Raw genomic sequence first — 21,706 nt, forward strand, 5'->3', positions numbered from 1 at the left:
TCCTCTAGCTTATCTCTCCACGCTTCAGGCTCTCTGCCTTTATTCCTGATGAAGGGCTTTTGCCCAAAACGTCAATTTTGCTGAAGCTCCTCGATGCTGCCTGAACTGCTGTGCTCTTCCAGCACCATTGATCCAGAATCTGGTTAAATCCAGCATCTGCAGTCATTGTTTTTACCTATGTTACCAATTAAACTACAGTTCAAAGGAATCTCCAGGTAACAGTGCGCTGTGAAAGGAAGACTGATAATTGCAAAATTCTGTTATTGACAGGACCTATAGGGCAGCGCGGTGGCTCAGTGGTTAACATTACTGCCTCACAATGCCAGGGACCTGGGTTTAATTCCAGCCTTGGGTGGACTGTGGAGTTTGCACATTCTCCCTGTGTCTGTGTGGGTTTCCTCTGGGTGCTCCTGTTAAGGGCGGCACAGTGGCTCAGTGGCTCAGAGGCACTGCAGCCTCACAGCACCAGGGTCACAGGTTCGATTCTAGCCATGGGTGACTGTCTGTGTGGAGTTTGCATATTCTGCCCGTGTCTGCGTGGGTTTCCTCCGGGTGCTCCGGTTTCCTCCCACAGTCCAAAAATGTGCAGGTTAGGTGAATTGGCCATGCTAAATTGCCCGTAGGTTACCTGCATTAGTCAGAGGGGAAATAGGTCTGGGTAGGATACTCTTCGGAGATTTGGTGTGAATTGGTTGAGCCAAAGGGCCTGTTTCCACACTGTAGGTAATCTAATCTAATCAACTCAACCCTAGATGGGCAGACTCAACAGAGCAAAGCTTAACACCTGGAAAGCCACGTTGTAAATCTTGATCCTAATATTAAATCATTCCTCCAGTGCAAATTAGATTAGAGGCATAGGACATGATCATAAAAATGGTGATTTTTAAAAAAATTCTAAACCTGTCTTTGCAGAAATCAGTAACATCACGAGCATACAAAGTACCACTACCGGTCCGAATGACACAACAGCAGCAGCAGATTCTGGCCAGGTCGCACTGAGTTCAACGCAAACTCCTGAGACATCCGAATCAACATCTTTCAGCAGCACAGCCGCAGACATCACAGTCATACAAGCAACAACAGCTGGCCCTCAGACTAATGAAACCGCATTGCAAAATACATCGACTGAAGGGTTTTCCACAAATACTTCCACAAATATTCCAACAACCGAATCGAAAAGCGAATCTACATCCACAGAGGCACAGGACATTGTGATTACAGTGGTGCAGAGAAATGATACAAACATAACTATAGAGGTAAAACACAGAAGTGCTGGAGTCCACTGTCAACATTGACACAAACTCACCTTTCTTGCTGAAAGTTTCCACTTCATTCTAGATGTTGATTGGCCCGATATTACCAAGGATTGGCAAGTTCTCACACAGTGATGGGATGGGTGGCAGGGGGAGGGAGGGTGTCCAGAAAGGCTGAATGGAAATCAGGTCCTGGGCGGTTTGAATCCTGGGTGTCCGATCAGGTGGCTCAGTGGTTAGCATTGCTGCCTTACAGTGCCAGGGACTCAAGACTCTATTCCAGCATTGGGCGACTATCTGTGTGGAGTTTGCATATTCTCCCTCTGTCTGTGTGAGTTCTCTCCAGGTGCTCCAGTTTCTTCCCAAAGTCCAAACATGTGCAGGTTAGGTGAATTGTCCGTGCTAAATTGCCCATAGTGTTCAGGGATGTGTAGGTTAGATGCATTAGTTGGGTAAATATAGATTAGAGGAATGGGTGGGTTACTATTCAGAGGGTCGGTAAGAACTAGCTGGGCCAAAGGGCCTGTACCACACTGTAGGGACTCTATTTGGAAGTGTGGAGAAAGGAGTCGGATCCCAGGTGGTTGTCAGGTCAGCTTCTGGTGTAGTTGAGGGTGCATGAGTTAAACGTGGGGTCTGCTAAACAGCTCGTCAGGACTTAAGACTAAACTGTGACTTCTCCTGAGTAGCTATTATAGTTAATTTCATAGGAACCCTCCAAAGTCTTCAATTTCAAAGGAGACTTCTGGCGAGGCCCAGGAGTATAGGAACTGCTTAGCGGAAAATTCAGTTTTCCAGCCAGATCCTCAGGGTGTCCGTGTACAACTCTGATCTAGGTTTAGATATCTGACCAGGGGGAAAAGCTGAAACTAAATACTGGGATAAGACAGGTGAACACGCTCTCACCAAGTGTGACACAAAAGTAACAATGAGGATAACACAGAGTCGACAGAAAGATGTAGACAGGTTAAGCTTGTGGGCAAACAATTTGGCAGATTGAACATAATATGATGATAATATAATAGGAACTGAATATTATTTAAATAGAGAGAGACTAGAGAAATCTGCAGCACAGAAGGATTTGGGAATGCTTGTTTGTAAATCACAAAAAGCTGACATACAAGTTAAGGGAAGACAAATAGAACGTTGACCTTTATTTCAAAAGGAATCATAGAATCCCAACAGTGTGGAAGCAGGCCATTCGGCCCATTGGGTCCACACCAACACTCCGAAGAGCACTCCATCCAGACCCAACGCCACAGAGCGAATGTGCAAACACCACACAGACAGAGGCCCGAGGCTGGAATCGAACCCAGGTCCCTGGCGCTGTGAGGCAGCTGTGCTAACCACTGAGCCACCGTGCCACCTACAGTATAAATGGAGAAAGGAGTCGGATCCCAGGTGGTTGTCAGGTCAGCTTCTGGTGTAGTTGGGGGTGCATGAGTTAAAAATTATTAACTCATGCTAAAACTATACGAGGCTCTAGTTGAACTATAATACTGTGAATGGTTTTGCACCCTGGTCTAACAAAAGATATAATGGTATTGGAGGCAGTTCCAGAGAAGATTCATTGTACTGATCCCAGCTACGGAGGGACATTTTTATGAGGAAAGATTGAGTAGATTTGATCGGTACTTTGAGAAGAATGAGAGGTGACCTTATTGAAATATACAGGATTCATGGGGTCCTATTCGGATACATACGGAGAAATTGTTGCCACTTGTAGGAGAACCAACCTGAGAGCATAATCTTAGAATAGAGGGACACCCATTTCTTCTGAGAATTGTGAATCTGAGGAATTCTTTACTACAGTGGGGCTGGGTCATTTCGCATATTCATGGCTGATATAGACAGTTTTCTTAATTTGTAAGGGAAAGGCAAGAAAATGGAGTTGGGGAATATCAGATCACCTACGATTTCATTGGATGGCAGAGTAGATGCGATGGGCTGAATGGCCTATTTCTACTTGTACATCTGTGGTCTTATTGTCTGTCAGACCTAACGAGATGTTTTTATGATCTGGCCATGCCACCTTTTGCAAGAATAATATTTTGTGCAGTCAAAACAAAACCTATTATGAATGATAGCTGGAAATGTCAATCCATTTTGTCCATGATTCCATGACATAAAACAGATTTTGACACTGATCGATGGCCTCATTCAGTGTGTTCAAACCATCTGCTATTAGTGCCACTGGTTCAAAGCATGTTCCTATGCAACTCTGATCTAGGCTGGCATATCGATTGTCTGACCAGTGGAAAAGCTGAAACTAAAGACTGGGATGAGAAAGGTGAACACACTCTCACCAAGTATGACACAAAAGTAGCGGTGAGGATAACACACAGAGCTGACAAAGGGGTGTACTCAGGGTGAACAAGTGGGCAAGCAGTTTGGCAGATGGAATATAATGTGATGATACTATAATAGGAACTGAATATTATATGAATAGAGAGAGACTACAGAAATCTGCAGCACAGAAGGATTTGGGAATGCTTGTGCGTAAATCACAAAAAGCTGGCATTCAAGTTACAAGAAGGCAAATAGAATTTTGGCCTTTATTTCAAAAGGAGTCACAGAATCCCTACAGTGTGGAAGCAGACCATTCGGCCCATTGAGTCCATACCAACACTTTGAAGAGCACTCCACCCAGAGCCAGCACCCTACCCTATCCCTGCATTTCCCATGGCTAATCCACCTAGCACAGAACCTGGCACTAACAATGCTAAACTAAACATTAGAATTAGCTGATGACTGAGGTCAGTGTCTGTTGCGGAAATGTTCCATTCCCTCTCTGTCAGAACGCTTAACTTTACAAGCGTGCAATTCAGGAAAGAAAGTCACATTAAAAAGAAATTGTTGGCACACCTTTTGTGACCATTATATCCTGAGTTGGCATTGTAATCTAGACCTCCTTCCCCCAGTATAACCACTATGCCACAACACCCGAAGATAGAATTCATTATCTGCTCAACTACTTTCTTGGAGTCAGCACCTTTTAGGTGACAACTACTGACCTATGTTAACCCACCTTATTTGGAATTCTTTTTTCCTGCCAACATTTCTTTCGTATCAGCAGGGTCAATACTCAACCATCTTCCTTTATGCATTGTCGAAAACAGAGCAGTTATCCATTCAAGCAGTAGAATTTTCTTACATTGCTTCTATTATAGGATTTCCTTTAGAGTATTGAATAAATACACCCCATTTTCCATAACTTTAATCAACGTAAATGTTCCAGCAGCTGAGGCACAATTAACCACCCTTTTTATGTTCTTAGTATCCCCGCAAAAAGGATTAATTTTAATATCCTTTTCCACCAATAATATGTTAAAAAGGAATAGTGTCATATCTTCTGGGTCACCCACGGCTGGAAACTTGAGTCAGCATTTCTCTGAATTTAATTAAACTGTTTTGTTTATTTGCTCTCAAGACATTCTTGACAATAGAAAGTTTCATCACAGTAGTCAGTTCCAGGTTTACAAAATTATGAGGGGCATGGATAGGGTAAATAGGCAAAGTCTTTTCCCTGGGGTCGGGGAGTCCAGAACTAGAGGGCATAGGTTTAGGGTGAGAGGGGAAAGATATAAAAGAGACCTCAGGGTCAACTTTTTCACACAGAGGGTGGTACGTGTATGGAATGAGCTGCCAGAGGATGTGGTGGAGGCTGGAACAATTGCAACATTTAAGAGGCATTTGGATGGGTATATGAATAGGAAGGGTTTGGAGGGATATGGGCCGGGTGCTGGCAGGTGGGACTAGATTGAGTTGTGATATCTGGTCGGCATGGACGGGTTGGACCAAAGGGTCTGATTCCATGCTATACATCTCTATGACTCTATTATGGTCTAGTCATGAATGCACAACATTCTTAACTGTTCAATCAAACTTCTTAACTCTCTCTATTTCTTCACTTGATGCAAAATCATTTCCTTTAGATGTGACTGAAGAAAGGAGAATCTCCACCGTGGTCTCCAAGAGAACCACCAGGACAGTGATTCCCGTCAGGTTCTCAGATTCAGTCTTTACCCTTTTATTTAATAATAACAGGGGTAGTGGTAATGGGAAATGTGAACAATTTGTGAACGGTTCCTTGAATCAGGCAAGACTGATACAAAGTCCACACACAAGTACGCCCAGCAAAGAAGGTGGAACACAAACAGTCTCCTTAACAGTTGTAGCATTGTCTGCTGCTACTCCAAATCAGACAAGGTCCTGTGTTATTCACCACCACTCAGGATGGTGCATTTACCCATTAAGCTTTATCTTGCAATCTCCAATATAATAATATTTGTAAATCTTTCAAAAACATTTAATCCCTCTTACCATGATAATACCAGTATCATGATATTGTCACATTTTTCTATGTCTTTATGTCATACATTTATATTTATAATGGAACCTGCGATAGGGTTAGGGTTAGGATAACTACCTCAGTAAACACATCACATTCCAGTTACATACCCCCATCAGTAGTGACAATGCAGAGTCTCAGGTTCAAATTTTTCCAACTTATTCTGCTTATACTGCAGAAATAACTCCTCTGCTTTGATCCATTTCTCCACCTTCCAAATTGTTGCATGCTTTGTTACATCACCATAAATAAAACTTAAAAACAAATCATTATATAAAAAAATCAGAAATGATGATTTTGAAATGGTGTCTGTCGGTAAATGGAGGAAGGATATTCTCAATGACCAGGGAGTCCAGAGCCGTCAGTCACAGTTTAAGGATGTGGGGTAGGTCATTTACAACTGAGGTAAGGAGAAATGTCTTCACCCAGAGAGTAGTGAGTCTGTGGAATTTTCTGCCACAGAACGCAGTTGAAGCCAAAACATTGAATGTTTTCAATAAAGAGTTAGATATAGTCTTAGGGCAGAAGGGATGAAAGGGTATGGGGAGAAGGCGGGAACAGGGGACTGCATTGGATGATCAACTAAGATCATACTGAATGGCAGAACAGCTTCAAAGACCTACTCTTGCTCTAGTTTCCTACGTTTCCGTGTCTGAATAAGTTCCATCTGCCTTGGTCCTAGTATTTGATGCTTTATCTGAAGACTCTCATGGTATTGGCCTCTGACATGCTATCCCGCGGAGAATGTTTTTTTAATGTTAAAATATATTTTGAACAAGCCTGCCTTGACATTTGGTATGTACAATATCTGTTTTCCAGGTCTTTTGTGGGCCTGAAGGCAGCGAGGGAGATGACTACCTGGAGTTTAATGAGATTATCAGCTGCGTAAGTAATTCTGTGTACATTTCAGATAGGAATATAATGATTGCTTAATAATAAAGGTTCATGATCCATCCAACTCCCCATCCTGTAAGTCATCGATAAGGCAGTTATTGACAAATTGGCGCAATCAATATCCACCCATTATTATACAGTTGACTCAAAACTGGTCTAAAGATAACAACTCCAATGGTGGAAAACCTCAGGAATTATTGATCCAAAGTCACTGGTAAAATGGGATTACAGATTGTTCTGCTATAGCACGCATTTCGTCAGCATGAATTGGCCATAATGCGATTGACAAATTGTGGATGCTGTTTGGATAACCAAACTTTGTGCTGAACAGGTATAGCAATTTTCTATTAGCGATCTTCCATAATGCAATTGTCTGTAACAGTTTTCAACAGTGTGACTTCCTATACGCCATATTGCAGAGAAACACAGTTGTCACATTATAGCAGAAAGACCTGTATCTTCAGGTTGTACTGGGTGTTAGGATGAATGGGATGGAAACTGAGCAGGTTCAGAAACGTGTTCATGAAATAAAGTTAAAAAGATAAATACTCAGGGAAAACTGTGCAGAGTTGCAGGGAATGAGCAGGAGGGAGCAGAACATGCTTGTTCAAGGAGCTGGACCAGAAACAATTGACTTAATGGCCTTTTTCTTTTGCTATATCATTCTGAGAATGGACTTTTCGAATTAACCACTTCATTCTTTCAGCGTTTGTTGTTTTTGAATTTTGGTTGGAGGGCATGAATTTTAAATGGAAAGTTTAACTAAAAAAAATTCTTGGATATTTATGAAAAGATATCAGACTGGAGGGTGATCCATGTAGATCCCAGAAAGTTCTGGTCCAGCAGTAAAGTGCAGAAATAAATGTCCTGAAGTGCCCAAGTCCATGGTAATGCTCCTGAATTTCTTTGCTGTCCAGTTTGGACAAAGCCTTAAGCTGTTGAGCTGGGTAGTGATCTAAGTTTACACTTGGTAATGGTTTCCCACAAAAGGTTCCCTGGTTCATAGCCATGAACAAGGTCAGAAGTCACATGACACCAGGTTATAGTCCAACAGGGTTTATTTGAAATCACAAGCTTTCAGAGCAGAGCTTGAGATTTCAAATAAGCCAGTTGGACGATAACCTGGTGTCATGTGACTTCTGGCCTTTCCACCCCAGTCCAACACCAGCACCTCCACATCACAACCATGGATTCATTGTTTCTCTCTTGAATCTTCCAAATTCAAGTTCTCAGCCAGACCACTAGATGGTGTAAACCACTTTGGAGAGAAAGTGAAGCAAATTATCCAATCTTTGACTTTATTGTGCCTGAACCACTGCTCAATTCTGAATAATCGTGGGTAAGTTGGTAGAGGATTAATGTTATTCAGGGAAATTGTAAATCGGTCCTCATTCCTAGCTTGTCATGATACTTGACCAGAGGACACGGGAGGGAAAGCAAGCGCTCAAGTGTGGCTGATGAATAGATTCTGCTAAATTCCAACTTTAAAGCCTGACTCCAAGTCAGCATACCGAAATGCAATAAATTGAAAGCATGTTAGCTCTCATCTCAGAGTAAAAGGTGAAAGGTCGTGCTGGTGTCAAAGATTATCAGAAGTGGAATTTGAAGTTCCATATAGCTTTGGTGAAAGCCAACAGTATGGTACAACTTGCCCCAGATGTGATCAATCAGAGATGCAGGACTTTCCACTGTGATAGCTACAAGTTCCACTGGTGACCTTGTGGATAAAAGGTCACTTACATGCCAATTAAGAGAACAGTGGGATGTAATTCAAGTGAACAAGTACCTGATAAATGAACCTGCTGCTGTTTCATTCGCATCCAAAGTGTCACTGTTTTTTCTCTTGCAACACAAGTAAAGCATAAATAGTTCATTCAAAACATTTCAGGCCTATGAGGGAATTATTTACTTGCCATGAATTATAACCGAGAGCATGCACTAAATCAGAAAACATCAGGCATGCACTGAACATGCACCTTTTGATTGCCAGGACGTAAATACTTTCTGGTGAAAGTATTTGTTAATTCAGTCAGCAAAGTGACATTGCTGACTCTGAACATAGCCACCAATAAAAATTGTAGTCATCCCCCGATGAGTTTCATCCCTTTCCCAATGTTAGTTTGAATCTGCCACCAAGCCATAGGGTGTCCAAAATGTGATGCCATTGGTAGACTCATGGGCCAATCAGATTGAAGTGTTGAAATAGTCGCCAAGGCAGGAGGTAAAATGCATTCTTGTAAAAATAAATCATTAGGACATAGGCTTCAGGTAGGTGCTGAAATGTCACAGCAACCTTTTAAAAAAATCATGATTCTAAAACAATGTAGATTTTCTTTCATCATAGAGGAGGAATTTGGTATTCTACAAATAAAAATAAACTTTCAGAGCCAAATGATCTTTTTAGCTGTAAATATGAAGTTAACACCAATAAAACCTTTACCTGGACCTGATTTAATAGAGTACAATTGTTTTCAGAGGTTTTTATTGTGAAATGTACAAGACAGTTCAGTGTTTTTACAATAGTTGGTCTGCTGGATCTTCATCAAGGCATCCTCTAGAGAAGTGTAGAATCACCATCAGCACTTTCAGGAATGTTACATTTAGCTGCAGATGTGTGGACTCCGGGAGTTTCACTGGACTAATGATGGTAAACGCTGACTATTGGCTTAACAGCATTTCAGAAGTTCAGAAATTCAATCATTGTACAACATATTAATGTGATATCTACCTAATTACTATCATGCACTAAATTACATAATTAAAACAAGAGCCAGTTCTTGTTAAGTTTCAGTAGTGGGTGCTACAAACTTAGAGACCTTTAGACCCAATCGAGACAAGAGGATTAGAGGTAACATCGTTTTATCCACATGTATCACGCAGTTCACATATTTACCCTTTACAAATCACGAGAGCTAACAATGGAACAAACATCTTTGTCCAGCACCCTGCAAGACAAATAAAGATCAAGTTGCCTCGCAGTTCTAGCAGACCATAAGGCTCCTGTTTCATTGGAGAAAGAGTGACAGATGACTAGTAGTGGTGTAACATGAGGATCACCATGCCTCAAGCGAGGTGGCGAGGTTGAGAAGGAGAGTCCTTCATGGTAATCTCAGCCAGTGTGGGAATTGAACCCATGGGATTGGTGTCACTCTTTATCACAAACCAGCCAACAGTATAGATACAACCACTGCTCATATTATGATATCCCACTGCACTCCGTGTAGCTATTTGCCTTAGCACGTAATAGATTGTCTTTACAAGAAAAGAAGAATTAAATGCTAAATGTAATCTGCAAAATACAAATATGAAAATTTGGAATAACAAGTGGTGAAAGTGAAACTTCTACAATAATCCATTGGGTTTATTTCAGAGTTGCTTACACTTCTAAGGTGGTGTCAATCTGTTTTGAAGCTGGATGTTGACTTAGAGTCATAGAGATGTACAGCATGGAAACAGACCCTTCGGTCCAACCCGACCATGCCGACCAGATATCCCAACCCAATCTAGTCCCACTTGCCAGCACCCAGCCCATATTTCCTCCAAACACTTCCTATTCATATACCCATCCAGATGCCTTTTAAATGTTGCAATTGTACCTCCACCACATCCTCTGCCAGCTCATTCCATACACGTACCATTAGGTCTCTTTTATATCTTGCACCTCTCACCCTAAACCTATGCCCTCTAGTTCTGGACTCCCCCACCCCAGGGATAATACTTTGTCTATATATCTTATCCATGCTCCCCCATGATTTTATAAACCTCTATAAAGTCACCCCTCAGCCTCTGATGCTCCAGGGAAGACAGCCCCAGCCTCTCCCCATAGCTCAAACCCTCCAACCCTGGCAGCATCCTTGTAAATCTTTTCTGAACCCTTTCAAGTTTCACAACATCTTTCCAATAGGAAGGAGACCAGAATTGCACACAACATTCCAATAGTGGCCTAACCAATGTCCTGTACAGCCACAACATGACCTCCCAACTCCTGTACTCAATACTCTGACCAATAAAGGAAAGCATACCAAATACCTTCTTCACTATCCTATCTACCCACTACTCCACTTTCAAGGAGCTATGAACCTGCACTCCAAGGTCTCTTAATAGGTGGAAGGAATATACATTTTAGAGAGGAAATCAAAGAATGAAGTGAAACAGAAGATACAGTAATGAATCTTTATTACAAGATAGTTAAGACGTAGAGATGAGGATGTAGATGTACAGTTTGTGTGAAATTTTGCAATGATCAAACAAATGGTGGCTCAGTGGTTAACACTGCTACCTCTCAGTGCCAGGGACCTGGGTTCGATTCTACCCTCAGGGAAACTGTCTGTGTGGAGTTTACACATTCTCCCAGGGTCTGCATGGGTTTCCTCTGAGTGCTCTAGTTTTCTCCCACAGTCCAAAGATGTGCAGGTTAGGTAGATTGGCCATGCTAAATTGCACAGAGTGTTTCAGGGATGGGTGGATTAGCCATGAGATAAGCAAGTTTACAGCGATAGGGTAGGGGGATGTGACTGGGTGGGATGCTTGCACACTAGGGATTCTATGTGTATCCAACTTCACCAGTTATCATGTTGGAAGGTATCATGAAAAGCTAATGTAGAAGTTAAACAGTTTTTGAGACTGTTGTGAACCTGAATATGGTTTAGGTGTTTTCCCTAAAGTCAACCATGTAAGACTAACATGATGAATGGTCATAATTGAGAGACAACAATTATGGGTTTTCTTCACTGAATGGTATGAAATTGATGAGGATACAAAGTACTGTTGCTTTAAGGAGCTCAAGTCAAAAGAGAGGGTAACCCGAAATGAGCCATGTATCACCCTCTTAAAGAAATGGGCACAGCTTTCAGAATCAGACTATGGAATGTTTTGGTTTATTAACCTGAATTGTAACACTGCAGCTTCTTTTAGTGCACCGTCTTGCTGTTTACCATCTTGGGTGGACATAGCTGAATCATGTCAATTAGTGGCAAAGCTGAAAAAGAGAAGTAGGGTCCAGCTCCTAACTCTACCTCCTTGTGTCTGGGTATCTCCTCCCAAACCCTGTGTCACCATTATAGACCATCCTCAGCTTTCACGGTACACAAGCAAACTGGCAGGCTAGAGAGTGATGGTGTAATCATTAGGTTACTGAATTGGTAAGCTCCTGGATTGCTCATAGAGTCATGGAGTCACATAGCACGGAAACAGACCCTTCAGTCCAACCAGTCCATGCTGAACATAATCCCAAACTAAACTAGTCCCACCTGTCTGCTCCTGGCCCATATCCCTCCAAATCTTTCCTATTTATTTATCTATCCATATGTCATTTAAACATTGTCATTGTACCCATGTTTGATGAAAGTCTTTTGAGAACATAAGAAATAGTAGGAGTAGACCAATTAGCCCCAAACCTGTACCACTATTAAGTAAGAACATGGCTGATCTTCTATCTCAGCTGTTTTTACCTGCGCTACCCACACTTGATTTCTTCAATATCCAAAAATCTATCATGCTCAAAGAATAGATCATAGAATCTCTACAGTGCAGAGCGAGACCATTCAGCCCATCAGGTCAGCACCGAACTTCCGAACAGCATCCAACCCAGACCCAGGCCTCTACCCTATCCTCTTGACCCCACAATTCCCATGGCTAATCCACCTAGCTTGCACATCGCTGGACTGCACAGGGTAATTTAGCATGGCCAATCCACCTAGCCTGCACATTGCTGGACTGCACAGGGTAATTTAGCATGGCCAATCCACCCAGCCTGCACATTGCTGGACACCACAGTGTACTTTAGCATGGCCAATCCACCTAACCTGCACATCGCTGCACTCCACAGGGTAATAAAGCATGGCCAATCCACCCAGCCTGCACATCGCTGGACACAACAGGACAATTTACCATAGCCAATCCACCCAGCCTGCACATCGCTGGACACAACAGGACAATTTACATAGCCAATCCACCCAGCCTGCACATTGCTGGACACCACAGGGTAATTTAGCATGGCCAATCCACCCAGCCTGCACATCGCTGGACACCACAGGACAATTTAGCATGGCCAATCCACCCAGCCTGCACATCGCTGGACACCACAGGGTAATTTAGCATGGCCAATCCACCCAGCCTGCACATCGCTGGACACCACAGGACAATTTAGCATGGCCAATCCACCTAGCCTGCACATCGCTGGACACCACAGGGTAATTTAGCATGGACAGTCCACCTAGCCTGCACATCGCTGGACACCACAGTGTACTTTAGCATGGCCAATCCACCCAGCCTGCACATCGCTGGACACCACAGTGTAATTTAGCATGGCCAGTCCACCAAGCCTGCATATCTTTGAATCATTTACATGCCAGCAATTTCCTGCATGGGTTTGAGTGTTTGAATTCAGTTTGAAATAGGGAAAGGAACAGACAGCCCACTGATCTCCCCAGCTGCTTCCCAATAAATTGAATCACCATGCGAATCACCATAGTCTCTGTTGACCTCTCTGCTCCCGGCATTATCATTCCACAAGGTAAGAATGCCAGGCTGCATTGCCCAGTTGGTGATATTTGGCAGCAGCAGCATTCTCCTGTCTTATCATTGACATTTACACCAAGGCTTCTGGTGTAATGAAACAAATAGATCTCACATACCACAGACCAGACGCTGAAAAAATGTCATAGCAACAAGTAAAAAGCTTTTCAATAGAAATCTCAAACACACTGTCTGGTATAAGCCAATGGATCAGAGATTCTAGCACAGAGGGAATTCACTAAGCCCATCATGTCCAAGTCATTTATTTCCACAACAGAGCTGGTTTGCATATTGGAAAGTTGTCTGCCCTTTTCTCTGCTGGAATTGCAGTTTGTAATGGTATCCCCTCACCGTGAGTGACTGCTGATTGATCTAGTAGGTTTCTGAAAAGTCTCTCATTTATAATATTGCTCACAACATTGTCATCTGCACGTACGTTTCTACCTCGTGCAGAAAGTGTCAGGCTTTCCCCCCAGTCTCTGCTCATGTTAATACACATTATCATATTCATTCTCATTAAACCACAAGAAATGTCCGGCTGAGTCCCACTTCTCTCAGGATGACAATCTCAAGCTCGGGATAGTGAAGGCTAACTTTAGAAGAGACACCTTGAAATAGGGCATTGAGGAGCGGCAGTGAGACTGAGCAAGGCCCTGGTACTGGGAGCTCATAGGAAACAGCTCGAGTCTAGCTCCTGGATAGTATAAAGGAAAGATGGCAGGGTTGGCATTCTGGGTAAAAGATGGTAATGTTCATCTTGACTGTTCCTGAGAATTAAAAGGGTAATTTTCAGAAATATAATTTCAAAGAATATCTTGAAGAAAATATTGAGGGTGGCATGGCAGCTCAGTGGTTAACACTGCTGTCTCTCAGCGCCAGGAACCTGGGTTCAATTCCACCCTCGGATGACTGTCTGTGTGGAGTTTGCCCATTCCCCCTGTGTCTGCATGGGTTTCCTCCCACAGTCCAAAGATGGGCAGGTTAAGTGGATTGCCCTTAGTGTCGAGGGATGTGCAGGTCCCAGAGATAGGGTAGGGAAATGGATCTGGATGCTGGGTCAGTATCGACTCAATGGGCTGAATTGCCTGTGTCCACATTGTAGGGATTCTATGAAATCACTACCAGTCATGCCACCACCAGTGCCAACCAGCTATCCACACTAAAAGAGAGACTGGCATTTATACAGCACCTTCCAAGACTTCAGGTAGTTGTACACTTTGAAGTATAGTCCCTGTTGCAGCAATTTTCTGCTCAGCAAGCTCCCACAATCAATGCTGAAATAAATATCCAGTGAAGCTGTCTTCAAGAGTGGACTGAGGGAAAAATATTGTCCAGGTGACATGGGAAAACATAGAGTCATGGGGTAAAGAGGAACACCTGACTGAACATATTATCTGAAAGGTGGCTTCTCCAACAGTGCAGCACTCCCCCAGTATTGCACTGACTTGTTACTCTCAGTTTTGTCAAGTCTCTGGTGTGGAACTATCATATTGCATACATTTTACAAAGCGGTGGGAATTTTTAAGACACAGAATGCAGTCAAGGTAAGGCACATACACAATTGGGCAGTCTTGGATTCTCTTATTTTTGAAGTTTAATTCAGAATTTTTCTGAAAAAAATCACATTAAGGTTACAAGGTCACCACGAAGATAGGCCTCCCATTTTTTACAGGAGACAGTGAGGTCCGAAGATACTGGAGATCAGAGTTGAGAGTGTGTTGCTGGAAAAGCACAGCAGGTCAGGCAGCATCCGAGGACCAGGAAAATCAATGTTTCGGGCAAAAGCCCTTCATCAGGAATGAAGGGCTTTTGCCCGAAACATCGATTTTCCTGCTCCTCGGATGCTGCCCGACCTGCTGTGATTTTCCAGCAACACATTCTCAACTCCCATTTTTTACAAGCGAGTGAAATCTGTCACTTCACCATTTTTACCTCCACCTGTAACTATAGTCTCAGTCAGAAGTAATCCTACCGGACATCTGAATTAAATCCACAGGTCACCAAAAATTAACTTGTTTTCCCAGGTAATGCTTCTTACAATATTAATAATTGAAGGATTTTATTGATAAAGCTTTTTGATGTTATTTTGAACTCTCTGCTGTTAATGTTTAACTTAAATATCCTTACACCTCATTGGAACTTCTTTATGCATATAAATGAGGCAATATAAGCTCCCATTTGTTAAAAAAATGTGCTCATAAAATCTTAGGCTGAAAGTCTCTAGCATCTGAATTAATGTACCATCGAATCTCTACAATGTGGAAGCAGGCCATTCAGCCCATACTGACCTTCTGAAGAGCATCTCACTCTGCCCACTACATTCCCTATGGTTAATCCTCCTAACCTGCACACTTTTACATGGTCATTCCACTTATTCAATACATCTGTGGATTGGGGGAGGAAACCCACACAGACACAGCGAGAATGTTCAAACTCCATACAGACTGTCACCCAAGGGTGGAATCAAACCCAGGTTCTTGGCACTGTGAGGCAGCAATGCTAACCACTGAGTCACCATGGCACTGGTAGGTTGGATTGAAGTTAGGAGATGTGCTCCAGGAGCTGATAGAGGTCCTATATATATACACACACACAGAGACACACATCACACACACACACCCACACACGCGCGCACACACACACATACATACACACACTCACACACTCACACACTGAAATTGCCTGGGCTGGTTGGTGCAGCCTGGGATCCTCTGTGAATCATTCCTGACATCGAGCTGAAAGTCAGATTTCGACCAGGTATGCAAGGGATGCCTACTCTGAAAATGTCTCCCTCGTAAACATCTGACATAGACCAATGATTGACCGGAGGAACAGAATTGAAGTCAACTGACTCCCAATCAAATTACTCTCCTCTTCCCACAACTCCCACCCCTCCCCATGCCACAACCCAAACACCACTACTCCATTTCACTCATTCATAAGCACTTTTCATTCAGTCATCCTCCCAGTCACCCACCCATACACTCTCAAACCCATTTCACTCACTCATCCATTTACTTATTCTCTTACTCACTCATTTACCTTCTTCATTCACCCATTCGCTCATTCACCCACTGACCTACTGAAAGGTTTGGAGCTTTAAAAGGTTATCTGAATATGGCAAGTATTGCAATGAAAAGGTGAGGAAAGGGGGGACATGTTCTGTTTTTATGTACCTTCTCTTGTCCCCAGCAATCTTGGCAAAAGTGGTGGAGGCACAGGAGAATTTGTGGGCAGCATCAATGCATAGAGCATCAACGATGACCTGAAAATCGAAGCCAGTGTACCCCATAGATCAGAAGCAGAAGCAGACCATGGAAACAGGAGGAGGTCATTTGGTCCCTTGAGCCTGTTCCAATGTTAAATTAGGTCATGGCTGATCTACTTCTCAATCTCATTTACCCAATTCGTAACCCTTAACGGCCATAATAAATACGTATCAATCGTAAGTTTAACATTTTCATTGATATCCCTCCAAGATTCAGCAGATTCTTGGACAGAGAGTTCTTGTGTGAAGAGATATTTCCTGTTATTAGCCCTGGATGTTGTAGATCTCAAACCTATTTTGAAATTTCAGACTGTGTTCAAAAACAGGACCAACGTTACCCAATCACATAAAAGACAGAGTTTTGCATGATGTTCAGCCAATCGGTAATGTGTACTTCATTTATGTCCTGAAGCCAATGTGTAGCATTTCCCAGTAGTCAAGACAATTCCTGTTTTTTTTTTTAACCACCTTGACCTTCAAGGCAAGAATAACAGGAAAATGAGTGGAAAAGCAGATGCCTGGATCAAGACAAGGGCTGCTTTCAACCAGTTCCCCTTGTTCTTATCCAAAGAATCCACACTCAACAGCTCAAACATTGAGTCAAATTATTAGCCACACCATTCTGGAGGACTGGAGTGACAATAGTTAAAACTGGGGCAGGAAGACTCATTTTCAATTGCTGACCCATGGTTTCTGATGATGGGTGATAGCAACAGGTTGGAAATTCTGCCATTAAATCCATTCTACAGAAGGTGGTTACAAAGAACACAAAAGTAATGCACAGCCAAGAAGGTTCCCTCAGATTATAACGGGATCTTGATTGGATGGGCCAGTGGACTGAGGAGTGAAAGATGAAATTTAATTTAGATAATGACGAGATGCTACCATTTGGAAAAATAAATCAGAGCAGGACTTATACACTTAATGGTAAGGTCCTAGGGAGTGTTGCTAAACAAAGAGACCTTGGTGTGCAGGCTAATAGCTTCTTGAAAGTAGAGTCATAGGTAGATAGGATAGTGAAGAAGGCATTTGGTATGTTTTTTTTATTGGTCAGAGCATTGAGTAGAGGGGTTAGGAGGTCATGTTGTCGCTGTACAGGACATTGGTTAGGTCACTTTTGGAATATTGCGTGCAATTCTGGTCTCCTCCCTATCAGAAGGATGTTGTGAAACTTGAAAGGATTCAGAGAAGATTTGCAAGGATGTTACCAGGGTTGGAGGGTTTGAGCTATGGGGAGAGGCTGAATAGGCTGGGGCTGTCTTCCCTGGACCATCGGAGGCTGAGGGGTGACTTTATAGAAGTTTATAAAATCATGAGGGGCATGGATAGGGTAAATAGACAAGGTTTTTTCCCTGGGGTGGGGGAGTCCAGAACTAGAGGGCATGGGTTTAGGGTGAGAGGGGAAAGATACAAAAGGGACCAAAGAGGTAACTTTTTTATCCAGAGGGTGGTCCGTGTACTAAATGAGCTGCCAGAAGAAGTGGTAAAGGCTGGTATAATTATAGCATTTAAAAGGCATCTGGATGGGTATACGAATAGGAAGGGTTTGGAGGGTTATGAGTCAAGATTAGATTGGTGCTGGCAAAGCACAGCAGGTCAGACAGCAACCGAAGAGCAGGGAAATCGATGTTTCAGGCAAATGAGAGATTAGAGAGATACGAGCCAAGTGCTGGCAAATGGGACTAGATTAATTTAGGATATCTAGTTGGCATGGATGAGTTGGACTGAAGGGTCTGTTTCTGTATTATACGTCTCTATGACTGTGTTAAAAGTGCATTTATCCATCATTGATATCTTTGTCAAATGACTTGAGAGTTGTCCATATTGATCCTCAGCCTCAGAGTCATTGGAAAGATTGGATTTCTCGCCAGAATAAGAGTGCAGCTGGCCTGACAATAGAGTTTCCCTTCAGTCCCGGTGTGGATCATAACCTGTGAGGCTTTAATCAAACTCCTGCTTACATTCTCTCAGATTAAGCTGCTCATTTGAGTCTGAGTTCTTGTTTTGATGCAGGATGTTTGTTTTAGATTTTTGTCAGTGTGGGAAAGAGGCATTTTCAGTTTCAGAGCGTGTAATTTAAATCTTGTTGAGTTTATTTTTCCATCTTAAATTACCAGCACTCTGGCCTCAGACTCACTATGTGTTCAGCATTTCCAGGCTTGAACCTCAGGGGTCAGTCATTTGAAATCTCTCACTGCACTTGGTCTGTCACACTTGTGCTTATTCGAGAGGATAAGGGTTAATTAAGTTTGTCCAGAGATGTGGGAGTTTGGTAATTTATATTAATTTTGTGTTTGCTTAACATTTAAAGGAATCCTTCAAAGAAGCTTCGCAAAGCCAGGGTAATGTCTAGTGTGCTGTGGCATTGCAGGAGTAAAAGGTGCAAAGAGGCAAAAGATGCCAAGGTTTTTAAATCCAAAAATGTCTTGCACCGTTTCAAAGTTAGATAAGTTGCAGTGGAGCTCCGAGGCTGTTCCAAGTTGCATTTTAATGGACCCTCACTAACCCTGCACCTGCACTCCTAGCCAAGAGTATTTACTTTCCTCATACTCGCTTGTGTCCAAACTTTGAAGGTATGCAGCTGCTAGAGCTACAGTGCATGTTGGTGACTCCTGTCTGATGCCTTTTTTAGTGCCTTTCACCCTATATTGTTGGTGTCTGTGTAATGTTAAGGCTGCAAGAAATAGGAACAGGAGTAGGCCATTCAGCCCCTCAAGCCTGCTTCTCCATTTGATACGATCATGGTTGATCCAACGCTCCTGCCTTTACCTGTAACCCTTGAATCCCCGATCGATAAATTATCTAATTATCTCATTCTTAAATGTACCCCACTGTGGTAAGGTGTTCCAAACGCACTCAATCCCCTGAGAGAAGAACTTCCCCCTCATCTCAGTCTTAAACTAATGCCAGACAAAACACTCTAGTCCTGGACTCTCCTGTGAGGGGCAACATCCTCTCAGCCTTTACCCTGTCAACCCTCTTAAGAATCCAACATGATGAAGGCGGCTTCCTTCCTCAAATGAAACACTAGCCCCACCCACGCTGGTCATGATGGCAGCCATTTTCAGCTCCATTGTGTAATGGTCCTTTACATCATGATGGAAGGATACAATAGTCGTTCCTATGCAGAGAGTCTCTATGGTTCAATCTCTTACCTTTGGTGAAGCCCCAAATGTACACATCCCCTTCTTGCTCTTCCTATCAGTGCCATCAGCTTTGACCTTTCCTGTGTTCCCAGACAACCTGTCCCCATTCCGCGACTCCTCCCCACCCCAACCGAGTCTGAAACGTAACAAGTTGACGTGCCAGATATAGTCGTGCACTGTACCCCCTTTGAAACCTGGGTGATGTTCACTGTTGATAACCACCTTCCTTTACCCCTGCAATATAATTTTCCTTCCCAGGTTCTATTATTTTCCCTCCTCTTACCCCCACACCTTCACAGTTGGGATTCAGATAGAACAACAGGCTGCTGCCTCTAACCCCCCACAATGGAGTTACCCACAATGCAGCAGTGGCCCCTGATAATCCCCTCCTTGACTTTTGGCAGATGGACCTTCAGGACCGACTGGGATCCATCCCATCTTTTGACTTGGATGGACAGTCCCATGACTGATGACCCGCAAACTATTCACAAACCCGTGCAGCTGAGAGGTTGCTGTCCGGGGTCCCAGATGGAGGTTGAGAGGAGCAAATCGTGACCTGGGGATGAAATAACTCCACGGAGGCCAGTGTCCCATCAACAAGCCACCCTTTATTTACATGAGCACAGTATTTGACACGGGTCCAAATCTCCCAGAGCCAGCTGTTTATTTTTTGTTAGCTCTCATAGCGAACAGGGTATTTGACACTCCTTTTTTTCTTTCCTACCCCCACACTACCGCCTAACTGCTGTAGTGCTTATTTTTTTTCCCAGCACCCCTGTGTGTGTGTGTGTGCAGGTGTGAGACACAATGAAACTCTCCTGTTTACCCCCCACACTACCGCCTAACTGCGGTAGTGCTTATTTATTCTCCCGCACCCATGTTGTGTGTGTGCAGGTGTGAGACACAGTGAGAGACACAAGGTGCATGAATCTTTATTCAATTTCTACCACCAGGATAAAAAGAAACACCCAAGTGGCCAGTGACAAGCACTCTCCTGTTTATATTTCTTTCCAGCTCTCAGAGTGACCAAAACCTCTGACTCTCCTGTTCTTTTATCTTTTTTTGAACAGAACCACTCACCCTCCTGTTGATTTTTTTTCCTTTTTTTCCCCACACTACCGTCGAACTGCGGTAGTGCTTATTTATTCCCCAGCACCCATGGTGTGTGTGTGTGCAGGTGTGAGACACAGTGAGAGACACAAGGTGCACGAATCTTTATTCAGTTTCCACCACCAGACTCTCCTGTTTATTTGTTCTATCAAGAGGAGAGTCCTTGACACTGGTCCAGCTCCCTCAAGAGCCAGCTCTGAGTGAACAGAACCTCTGACACTCCCATTTTTTTTTACCCCTAATGCTCCTGTTTATTTTTTTTTCCTTTTTATTCCCCCAGCACCCATGGTGTGTGTGTGTGCAGGTGTGAGACACAGTGAGAGACACAAGGTGTACACATCTTTATTCAATTTCCACCACCAGGAAGATAGGAAAACAACCTTCTGTTTATTTTTTTTCTTTTTTTTCCTTTTTTTTCCCTCTTTTTTGTTTTAACCCCCACACTACCACCTAACTGCGGTAGTGCTTTTTTTTTCCCCAGCATCCATGTTGTGTGTATGCAGGTGTGAGACACAGTGAAACTCTCCTGTTTATTTTTTTCTTTTTTTTTCTTAATTTTAATGCTGTGTGACATTCCTGTTTATTTTTTTTCTTTTCCGCCACACTACCGCCTAACTGCGGTAGTGCTTACTTTTTCCCCAGCACCCATGGTGTGTGTGTGTGCAGGTGTGAGACACAGTGAGAGACACAAGGTGTACACATCTTTATTCAATTTCCACCACCAGGAAGATAGGAAAACAACCTTCTGTTTATTTTTTTTCTTTTTTTTCCTTTTTTTTCCCTCTTTTTTGTTTTAACCCCCACACTACCACCTAACTGCGGTAGTGCTTTTTTTTTCCCCAGCATCCATGTTGTGTGTATGCAGGTGTGAGACACAGTGAAACTCTCCTGTTTATTTTTTTCTTTTTTTTTCTTAATTTTAATGCTGTGTGACATTCCTGTTTATTTTTTTTCTTTTCCGCCACACTACCGCCTAACTGCGGTAGTGCTTACTTTTTCCCCAGCACCCATGGTGTGTGTGTGTGCAGGTGTGAGACACAGTGAGAGACACAAGGTGTACACATCTTTATTCAATTTCCACCACCAGGAAGATAGGAAAACAACCTTCTGTTTATTTTTTTTCTTTTTATTAAACCCCCACACTACCGCCTAACTGCGGTAGTGCTTA

The 21,706-nt window shown here is 43.0% G+C and overlaps 1 protein-coding gene across 1 annotated transcript in view; it reads left to right on the top strand.

Moving 5' to 3' along the window:
* podxl (podocalyxin-like) overlaps window positions 1-21,706 on the top strand; it is a 187,551-nt gene that overhangs the window by 126,693 nt on the left and 39,152 nt on the right. The window contains exons 3-4 of the mRNA XM_043713223.1: window positions 913-1,256; window positions 6,424-6,493. Coding sequence (XP_043569158.1) covers window positions 913-1,256; window positions 6,424-6,493 — 414 coding nt within the window. The remainder of the gene's footprint in view (window positions 1-912; window positions 1,257-6,423; window positions 6,494-21,706) is intronic.

Source organism: Chiloscyllium plagiosum, chromosome 23 (assembly GCF_004010195.1).
Source record: "Chiloscyllium plagiosum isolate BGI_BamShark_2017 chromosome 23, ASM401019v2, whole genome shotgun sequence".
Taxonomy (NCBI): Eukaryota; Metazoa; Chordata; class Chondrichthyes; order Orectolobiformes; family Hemiscylliidae; genus Chiloscyllium; species Chiloscyllium plagiosum.